General features: G+C 41.1%; 1 protein-coding gene across 1 annotated transcript; it reads right to left on the bottom strand.

Moving 5' to 3' along the window:
- Nucleotides 1-550: 550 nt before the first annotated feature.
- Nucleotides 551-2249, bottom strand: LOC112454816. Its single transcript, XM_025016411.1, has 2 exons — nt 1760-2249; nt 551-1675 (listed from the first exon to the last, which is right to left on the bottom strand). Exons 1-2 carry the CDS (start codon nt 2247-2249, stop codon nt 1158-1160), a joined length of 1008 nt encoding a protein of 335 aa, XP_024872179.1. The 3' UTR covers nt 551-1157.
- Nucleotides 2250-11136: the final 8887 nt, after the last annotated feature.

Raw genomic sequence — 11136 nt, 5'->3', positions numbered from 1 at the left:
AAACCTTCATTAGCCATAATATCATGCAATATCTCTCCATTATTATTAGTTGATTCACAATTCCATGCAGTGTTGTGGGCATTAAAGTCGCCAAGGATAATAGTATCACTTGGATTACCATTAACAGAATTGAAAACTGCATTAAGATCTCGTGCACCAATCCCAGCTCTAGGGTGTCTATAAACCGCAACAATATTGATGTTATTGGCAAGATTCGAAGTTTTGATGCCAACCATATCATATATTGCAGGGGAAGTCCCAGTAATCGTCAATATATCAAACGAAATGTGCGAACGTACAGAAATAGAGACTCCACCACTTCCAAGTAAATTCCTGCTCTGGAACGTTCTAAATCCAGGAAAATATATCGAGTTACGACCGGAGCACCGAGTCTCTGTCAGAACATTAATATCATAATCCATTGATAATTTCGATAATTCATTTTTATGACATTTATAGCCTCTGCAATTCCAAAGAAGTAATTTGAATTTTTAAGCCGAATTAGGGCGATATTTATCTTTATTCCTATTATACCTTGAAGATTCTCTATATTTCATCTCCTCATTACTCTGGGTATTATCAGGATGCAGGGGAAAACCCCCATCCTGTCCATCTTGCGCTTCCGACGAAGCTAGGGCGCGAATTAACCTAATCCGAGCTCCCGGAACCCTTCGCAGAAGCAGTAAAATACTCTCAATGGTCTCTGAGATTCGGTGATCCTCCTGATGTCCCATTCTCATATGGTTGTCCTTGGAAGGAGTCTCACTCCCCGCCCGACAACTCGCGGTGAACATAATACCTCTTTTCTCCCTAGTGATTTCGCCGGAACGAAGGTCAAAAGATTTATAAAAATTACGCGGAGCTTCATATGGTGCCCTCCGTTTGTCCTTAACTGAATAATGCGGGGGACGATCCCCTTTGTCTCTCTGTGCTGTAGCAGTAGACCCAGTTGGAACACGTGAGTCAGCTCGTAGGGCCTCAGAGTAAGAATTGGGTCCAGCCGACGATGGGAGATTTGGCCAGGATGTTGGATTAATAAGCTTGTTTTGATATTCAGGTGAAGAATCTGGAGCTTTTCCCTCCACAATCTGCTTCGCGCTATAAAAAGAAATGTTTCTATGAGCCATAACGATGTTAATGTTTTTAGATTTTTCAAACTAAGGACAGCCTCTAAACGTGGACTTATGACAGCCCCCGCAATTGTAACATCGTTGTTCCCTATCACATTGACCATGGGCTTTATCTCCACAAATTATGCAGCGCGTCTCACTTTTGCAGTTTAGTTTAGTGTGACCAAATCTAAAACAATTAAAGCATTGACGGACCTGAGGAACATATCGACGGACCCTGAGGACGATACCTTTATCGAAAACAGTTAAATTGCGGATGTTCTTATCCTTAAATGTCACCACGATATTGTCCGTGGCTACTAACGAAGTTTTACTACTCAACGGATCCCACTTCCTACGGTACATACGCTCCATACTCAAGATTTTAGATTTATCCTGTATACTCGACCATAATTCCGGGATTGACGAAGGCCAATCCGAGACAACACCTTTGCTAACAACGAAGCGCTGTTCCAAGTTGGCCTTGAGCTTCACTGGGTCTCCGAGAGCATCAATCGTATCGAGTGCGTGATTGGCGTCTTTAAAATCCTTAAATTCAGCCTCCGCTGAAAAGTGGCTAATCATAGTAACAGTCAGTAGGCAGATCCGAAGCTCATTCAAAATCATCCAAATCTTAATTTCATTTTTACCCCTTCTAGTCGTGGTCTGAACAGGAGGGAGACGTAAAATAATACTGGCTTTACCACTGAAATCATCTGCATATCTAGTGAACTTCCGAATTTCCGATGAATCATTGTCAGAAAAGTCACGAGCCTTTAAGGTAGTTCCACTAACAACAAATGCCTCCTTAATAATACTGGCAGAAGTGTTTACATATTTTACAATGGCTTGAGCATCAGGTACACTGTTGATTGCCACGCCAGAATCACGTGATTCACCGGCATTCCCATCACAGCCTAAATGTACGGACGGTAAGAGGGGATCATTAACACTAATATCACCAAAATTACTATACGGATCCTGATTTAATTCCTGAGATTCCTCATCGTTAATCACTTCCATCTCCATATCATTACGAGACGCACGTGTCTCCGTGTCGATATTGCGTTGTCTTAAAATTTCTTCGTTTTCTGGTCTTTCCAATATCAAGCTCAACCCGAGGGCGGAACGTGTGGGCATTATAAGGACCACAGAAGACCTCCCTCCTCACAGAGGATCCCATATTATTTCTAAATCTCAACGACCTCCAAACGTCCGATATCAGCGAGAACCTGTACGTAGGTAGACGAAAGCGACAGAAGCATTCACAGTCGAAAGTCCGGCTGAGTCTCGTACATACATAGACTCTCGTTGCCCCACGCAATGGCCTTGGAAACAAAGTTCTTCCCGAGCATCACCGCTCTATCCTGAAGTAGCGTAACCTTAGCTTCGGCCAGAAGAACATTGGTAGGGGTGCTATTCCTAAACCCAAGTGCCGTGCGGATCCCCATAAACTGAGTGCGCTCCATCTTCAGGCGGTAGGTCGCGTCCCTCGGGAAGTATATAAAAATACCATAGTCCACCACCGAGCGGACCAGGCTCTTGTATAGCATAAGAGCCGTGTTTACCTCCATGCCCTTGGAAACTCGGCACAGGTATCGCATGATTGAGTTGGCTCGATTCACCTTTCCTCTGACAAGTTGAACCTGGTGGTGAAAGTTGAGACCATTATCGAGCCAGATCCCGAGAAATCTGGCACCACAGCTATTGTAAATTTTCACTTTGTCTAGTTCGATATACAGATTCTTGTCACAGTATCCAGACTTGTTGAATTCAACCAAGACGGTTTTGCTAGGCTCCAGGTCCAAGCCGATCCCCCGCAATGCCTCAGAGATGGCGTTAACCGCCCTCTCCAGGAGAGCCCGGTTACGCTCTCGGTTCCATCCGGACACATACAGGCCAATGTCGTCGGCGAACTCCACTATCTCCACTCCCTCCGGTAAAACGTCACGCAGCAGCTGAGTGAGCAAGGCATACAGCACCGGACTAAGGACGGCGCCCTGCGGGAGGCCCCTGTAAACATGTCGATCCACAAACTCACCAGGGTTTATAATAAATCGAACATTACGTCGGTATAGCCATTTCCTGACGAAATTGACGATACCAGCAGGACAGCCAAGCGCCACCATTCTGTCCAGCATGATCCCGAACTCCACACTGTCGTAAGCCGCAGAAACGTCCAGGAAGGCGGCCAGGGTATACTCCCCGGCGCACAGAGAAGCACGGATGTCCGATGTGATCCTGACCAAATTGTCCGCACACGACTTGCCCCTCCTAAACCCGCTCTGAGAAGGACTAAATTTGTCATTTGCCTCCGCCCACCAGATCAGTCGCTCGTTGATCATACGTTCTATGATTTTGCCCACACATGAAGAAAGGGAGATCGGGCGAACCTTCTCGCGGCCTACCTTATCAATGAAGACGACCTGGTACTGTAGCCAATCAGCGGGAATAACTCCCGTTCTCCAAACATGATTGTATATCTCCAGCAGACAGCATCTGCCCTCGTCCGAAAGAAGCTTCATCATCCTGTACTCCAATCCATCGCAGCCTGGGGCTGAATCCCTACGAATCATTTCGAGGGCTCTAGAGAGCTCCTCAGCAGTGAATGGCGCGTCCAACTGCTCCTCTCCAGCGACATATTCCGCGCTCGGTAAAGGGTCGGCGCCCACGAAGGGGGCCAAACAGTCAATTGTCCTCCTGATCTCCGCTTCCCTGTTCTTGGACTGCCATTTGTTTCACTCGATCTTACTGCGAGCATTTTTTAATATCCGCAGCGTGTTCCATACGTATGGCAAACTAGTGAATCTATTTATAGATTGGCAAAAAGTTTCGAAATTCTCCTTCTTGGCTCGGCACAGCGTCTTTTTCACAACAGCACATGAGCGCTTATAGCAGTGCCAGGTGTGAGTATCTCGAGTTTTTTTAAAAGCCTGAAAGGCTCTTCGTCTCTCGGCAATGGCAGCGTCGCAGTCCGCATTCCACCATCTATGCGATATTTTTCGTCCTCCAGAGGCGCGGCCACGTCGACCCGTGGCCTCCTCAACCGAAGATTTAACGGCCCGCACGAAAGACTGGTAGAAGCCAGAGAAATCCGATCCCAGGTCCGAGATGTCCGCAAAGAGATGCCGCATCCTCCCCTCGGCGGCCTCCTGGTATTTTCCCCAGTCCGTCTTCTTAGAAGAAATCCTATTGGAGAGTTTTTCATAGACCTGCTCTCCAGTGTTGAATGAGAAGGCGATGGGCACGTGGTCGCTGTCGCACGTTTCCTCCAATTGAGAGTACTCGATTTCCCCCGCCAGGTCGCCGTTGGCAAACAGCAGGTCGATGTTGGAATCCCTCTGGCCACTGTACCCTATACGTGATATGGTGTCAAAATTAACACAGGTAAAGCCACCATTAGCCATGAGGTCATGCAAGGTCTCTCCGCTCACGTTGGTAGAGGCACAGTTCCATGCAGTATTGTGTGCATTAAAATTTCCTAGGATAATGGAATCAAGCGTATTACCGTCAGCAGAATTCATAATTTCCCTGAGGTCGCGCGGACCGATGTTTGTTCTAGGATGTCTATAGACGGCAAAGATGTTAAAGTTTTTCCGTAAGTTGGAGGTGCTGATCCCCAAAACATCGTATCCCACAGGCATCCCGCCAAGTCTGATGATGTCAAATCTAATATGAGACCGGACTGCGACCGCCACTCCTCCGCTACCGAGAGCGTTGTCCCCATTAAGCGTCTTGAATCCGAGAAGATATACTCCGCGGCGAGCCGAACATCGAGTCTCGGTAAGGACAACGATGTCATAATCCATTGAGATCTTAGATAACTCATTCTTGTGAGGTCGGAATCCTCTACAATTCCATAATAAGATCTTGAATTTAATTACTATATATATATCGTTGATTAACTAGCTGTCCAGAATACCTTGATCGGACGACCCCCGTAACAGGGGCCGTCCCGTATAGTCCTTGGGAGGGGGGAGAAGGAGAAGACTCTCCCGGGGACCCGCCAAAATTTGCCTGCTCCAACGCTCGCCGTACTACTGCACGGATATCGGTGCTTCGCAGCATGTCAATCAACACTTCCACCGAGTTCAAAATCCTCTGCTTCTCCAACGAGGCCAAGTCGTCCGGGCCAACGTCTCTCGATTCTCTGCTTCCATCAGCCTCCCGGTTGGCAAGGAGGATACCCCACCTGTCCTTGGTGATCTCACCTTCGCGGGGGTTAAACGATTTGTAAAAGTTCCGGGGGGCCGCGCGCGTCTCCCCTCGTGAAGGCCCCTGCCTCGGGGTGGGCACGGGGCGATTGGTCCCTCTCAAAGCCTCCGCGTACGATGTTGTCGGGCGCAAAGCAGGCCACGGACGCTGGTCCAAGAATTTATTTTGAAATTCGGCCGAAGGCGGAACCTCTCCTTCAACTATCCTTCTGGCACTGTGGAAAGAAATGTTCTTCTGAGCCATCACTACATTAATATTTCTATTTTTTTCAAACGCCGGACATCCTCTGTATGTAGACCTGTGAGAGCCTCCGCAATTACAGCAGCGCGTCTCCTTGTCACACTGGCCGTAGGCCTTGTCACCGCAGACAATACAGCGGGTCTCACTCTTACAGTTAAGTTTGGTGTGGCCGAACTTATAGCAATTGAAACACTGTCTCACCTGTTGGACAAATGGCCTCACTCTAAGCTTAACACCGCTTGCGAAAATCTCCAAGTCTCTAATATTGCTATCCTTGAACGTGATCATAATGTTGTCAGTACTGCAATACGTCGTTTTATTATTATTAGGGTCCCACTTTCTGCGGGTCATCCTCTCCAAGCTGAAAATTCTGCTCCTATCACGTATATTATCCCACAGAGCCGGTATGGACGACGGCCAATCAGAGATAACTCCCTTACATATTAGTTTCTCTGTTTCTCTGTTCAACATTAGCTGTGAGTTTGACTGGATTCTTGAGCGAATTAATCTTTTCGAGGGCCAAGTTGGCATCGTAGATATCCTTAAACAACGCTTCTGCGGAATAATGATTATTCATCGTAACAGACACAGGAATTATAGTTAGTTCATTTAAAATCATCCATATTTTTATCAAGTTTTTTCCTTTTTTATCGTGGTCTGATCCTGAGGCAGGCGAAGAATAATACACGCCTTACCTCGGAAATCGTCGTCAAATTTCACAGGCTTCTGGAAGCGATGATCGTCAATATTTGGATCACGTAACGTAAGCGTGTTGTCCTTCACAATATAATACTCTCTGTTTAGATCGTCGGGAACGGTAGCGACCGCATTCATATCACGTGATTCTAATTGTTCATCACGAGTCGTCGACGTGGCGCCCGACCGCGCCTCGTCCGTCCCGGATTCCTCGTCGTGTTCGGGGGACTCCACCCGGAGATCCCCCTCGTCACTCTCCTCCATTTCCACGTCCTGCGGAGAAGGCGACTTCTTTGCGACAGTGTCCTCGGGGGACATGTCCTCCTCCTCCCTGAGTCTTTTCGCAGAAGACCCTCCGCGATACGTTGTCCCCGGCCGGGGGAAATCCTGAGAAATACCTCGCGCAAACTCGTCGAAGGACTGTTCGTCCAGAGACAACGAATTGTTCTCCGTCGACATAGCACCGAGCACACGAATCGGGATATCACTCTCAAGCAAGTTCGCGTCTATCGCCTCGCCAGGAACGTTCCCCCTCCGAGGGGGGAGCCGCGAAAATCCCGGGTCCGACACCGGGAAGGCACACCACGCACAGTCGATCCCACGGGGAAACACAGACGGCCGCACAGTCAACCTATAACCTCACCGTACGGAAGCAAGCTCAGACACGTCCGGCCGGCGCGAAGACTCGAGCCGAACTCACCCGGTGCGGGCGGCGCGGAATAAGGTTAAGGTAGCGCATGCGGTCGCAAGTGGAAGGGATGGCAGGTGTCGCATTGGCCGCACATGACGTGACATGCCGTGTATACGTGCCGCGACTGCCGCGTACAGACGCACTGACGCACTGTCACTTGCGAAACTGTAACATTGATTTAACCAGCAAGGTTAAAGCCGTTTAGGTAATAAAAGTTATACAATATTATATTATTTTATTTGGAAGAATAAAATAGAACAGACATAGGACTTTATTATTTTACTAATATTATTTATAATAAAAGATAAATATGATACGAAAGCAACAAATAAAGAAGAAATATAAAGTTTGGAAGGAAGATGAAAGCATCGCGGTAAGTAACATAGAAAATAAGTGAAATAGTAATTAAAATTGAAAATAATAAGTATAACATTATTTTAATATATAAACATTTATTTTATATAGATTCCATTAAAAACAATACAGAGATGGAGAAAAAATTCAGCTCAGAACAAAGAAGTTTAAAGTTCCATACTAGCTTGTACTAAAAGTTGTGAAAGCAATGATTTTGGTGAACATTCTGCATTTGAAGTTAATGACGGTAAGTCTAACTTGTAAATAAATAGAAATAAGTAACAAAATATGCTAGAAAAAATAATTCTTTAGTATCAATCTATAAGAAATAATTAGGTTCAGTAGGAAAAATTTTGTATACAAATAAAATAAATTTCTTCTATCAAAACACATACGTATACTATATCCAGTTCAATTTCTATATTAGATACAAACTTTCATAAATTTATAGTGTAAAATTACAAGATAGTTTTACACATAGGAATAGATCAGTTTTCAATTTGTTTCCAAGTAAAATATGTTCGATTAAATAATATTACTTTAAATTTTATCGTATGATATTAATTATATGTGATTTTTTTAAAGCAGATTATAGCTCTGAAGATGAAAGCAGTATCTCGATCGACAGTGGATCTTCAGTAAATGAATCTATTGAAGAGCTTGTTCCTAACATACATATAAACGAAATTCTTGATGATAAAGATAATGATACGGCTGTTGATTTTGATATTACGCAGAATATTTGTGATAACACTGAAACTGTTCAAAGGTTTATTTATGAAGGTAGCAACATGACTTTAGAAGAAAGTATATTATTAATTATGGAATTGTATATGAAGCATAAATGGACAAAGAGTAACTTTCATGATACTCTGCGAGTGATAAGAAGAATGCTTCCCAAAAATAACAGACTACCTAATACTTTGTATAAATTGTTACAGTATTTAAAAAGTTTAGCTCCACCGATTCTTGTACAAAAGCATTATTATTGTAAGAAATGCCTTGCTTACAAAGGCATATTAGAAGCCAAAAATCAGGAATGTAATAGTAAAATATGCAAACTTTCCATATGTACTGATGTATCAGTTTTTTATGAAATTGATATTTATGGTCAAATAAGACATATGTTTGAGTACAGAAATCTTGCTGAAAAATTATTAGTTTCAAATAAAAATGCTGATATAACAGAGATATGTGATATAACAGACGGCACAGAATATATTAGAGTCAATTCTCGGAATGGAAGACAATTATACGACTTAACTCTTATTCTTAACACCGATGGTGTTTCTTTAAGTAAAAGTTCCAAAAGTGAGTGTTGGCCTCTTATGTTCATGATAGCTGAGCTTCCAGAATTCCTTAGAGAATCATTCCTTATCGTTACTGGCGTTTGGTATGATACAAGTAAACCAAACATGAACACATACTTAAAACCGTTTTGTGATAAGTTGCAACAAAGTTTTCGTGATGGAATTACTTGGATTCATCCATCTACAAAAGAAGCTTTTGTATCAAAAGTTACAGCTCCTTTGATAATAGCTGATGCTCCAGCTAGAGCAGCAATACAAAATATTGTTAATTTTAACGGACGATACGGCTGCAATATATGTGAAATAAAAACACAAAAGTCTATTGCAATAGATGGGAAAAGAAGAGTTCGAGTATATACTTTTCCTGTTAAGAATATTGCTTTGCGAGTTAAAGAAAGAATGCAACAACAAGGTGAAAAAGCTGAATGTGATGACAAGATAGTTAAAGGTGTGAAAGAAACATCAGTTATCTCTTCTTTACCTATGATTGACTTAACGACTAGTGTACTACCGGAATATATGCATTCTGTGCTGTTAGGAGTAGCAAGGCAATTTTTGGATGTATGGATTACTAAACCAGGAGCGTGGAATATAAAAAAATTCTGCAAAGAAATTGATAGTTTTCTATTAAATATTCAGCCACCTTCTGCATTTAGTAGAATGCCACGCAGTATTTTGTTATATTATAAGTATAAAGCGTCAGAATTTTATAACTGGTTACTTTTTTATTCCATTCCTGCTCTAGAAAATTATTTGCCAGCTATTTATTTTCAGCATTGGCTTCTTTTGGTAGTTGCAATTTATACTTTATTACAAAAAACAATCTCAAATTCAGAGCTGAGAGAAGCTGAAATATTGTTAAAATTATTTGTAAGAGAAACTGGAATTTTTTATGGTGATCGCCAATTCACTTATAATATACATCAGCTCTTACATCTTGTACTCTGTGTTGAACGTTGGGGTCCGTTATGGGCAACATCTGCATTTCCCTTTGAAAATTTTAATGGTATTCTCGCAAAAATGGTACACGGCACAAAAAATATTGGACAAGAAATTACAGACATCATTAAGACAATCTTAGGCGTGCATACTTTGAGATATAGAGTTTACACGAAAAATAATATTTACAATGCAAAAAGAAATGATAACGAAGTAATTGGTTCTCTTGTCAATATATCACTAAACAACGATGAAAAAGAATTATTAACTTCGATGGGAATAAACATTGATAAAATGTATATTTTTTCACGAGCTAGAATCAATGGTGAAGTTTATACTTCACTCTCTTATAAAACTCAAACAAAGAATAAGAGTTATACAGTACAAATTATTACTAAAGATAATTCTGTTATATATGGAAATATCATTTTCTTTTTTTTAATAGATCAAAAGCTATATTTCCTATTTCAAAGCTTTTCAGTAGTCCATACAAAAATTTTCTTTCATAAAGAAACAGAAACAAAAGTTAAACATATTTTACCTATAAAAGAAGATAAATTTCTTATTGTAGACGTAGAAAATTTAAACTGTATTTGTTATGTTATTAGAGTAGGTGATTATATATGTAAGCAACCGAATTTATTAAGAAAAGTGATGTAAGTAATTGTCCGTGGTGGAAGAAAACAAGGTGTGCTCGGTTTTCCTTCCACCATATATGTATAATTGTCTGTATTTCGCATAGACGTTATATAATAGACTTTGTCATTTGGAGAGCTTCCGACAGGATCTAAAGGACAGAAGATATTGCGGCACGCTTCTCTCTGCTTGTGGAGACTCTTTTTTTTTCTAATTGTCATAATTAGGAAAGGAAAGCGTCTTTGCAAACATATCTTCTGTCCTTTAGATCTTTCCAAGAGCTCTCCAATGGGAATTCTCAATCCACTATATTATATATACTATATGGTATTTTCGTTTCAAAACAAAAATAAAAAATAAATGTCTAGTAAGTTGTATATTATATATTATTTTCCCATTACTTGAGACATTCTACATATATTATAAGTTTTTTTTATTTTTGTAATTAAATAGTTGTTTTTTATTCTTGTAATTAAATAGTTATGATTTCTTTTATTTATTCGCAGTTTTTTTACACTATTAAATGTCATATATAAAGATATCATATATGATTATACATACAAAATAATCATTTATATATGACGTGATGATAATTTCATGTAGCATATGGGCAATTCCACGTCAAATCGGACAAGATTTGACCTCGTATTTTTTAAATCGATTGAAACTTTTTTTACATGAAATATACATAAAATAAGCAGATACGTATTTTTTTGTTTGTCCAAAAAATTTTTTTTACAAAAGTTATAAACAATACAATTTTCGTCAAAAATGAAGAAGTCGTCTACTTTACAAATTAATATCTCTGGTTATATTTGTCGTAGAGAAATATTCAAAAAAGCATTTTAAAGCTAAGAAGGCAATCTTTGAAAAAAAATAGTTTAAGTTACAAGAAATTGCAAATTCCAATTGTTATAAGCAATTGAAATGTTTAATTAATTTTTTC

The sequence above is a fragment of the Temnothorax curvispinosus genome, unplaced genomic scaffold (assembly GCF_003070985.1).
Source record: "Temnothorax curvispinosus isolate PA1 unplaced genomic scaffold, ASM307098v1 QBEX01005382.1, whole genome shotgun sequence".
Lineage (NCBI taxonomy): Eukaryota > Metazoa > Arthropoda > Insecta > Hymenoptera > Formicidae > Temnothorax > Temnothorax curvispinosus.
Note: the sequence above shows the minus strand (reverse complement) of the source record. Positions and strands in the feature narration are given on the sequence as shown.

Bases quoted from the DNA above. Each gene is read 5' to 3' on its own strand.
- LOC112454816 (XM_025016411.1), bottom strand. From the start codon at position 2,249: ATGCCCACACGTTCCGCCCTCGGGTTGAGCTTGATATTGGAAAGACCA. The intron at 1,676-1,759 runs GTAAAAATGAAA...GCCACTTTTCAG, and splicing joins TCAGACCACGACTAGAAGGG to CGGAGGCTGAATTTAAGGAT.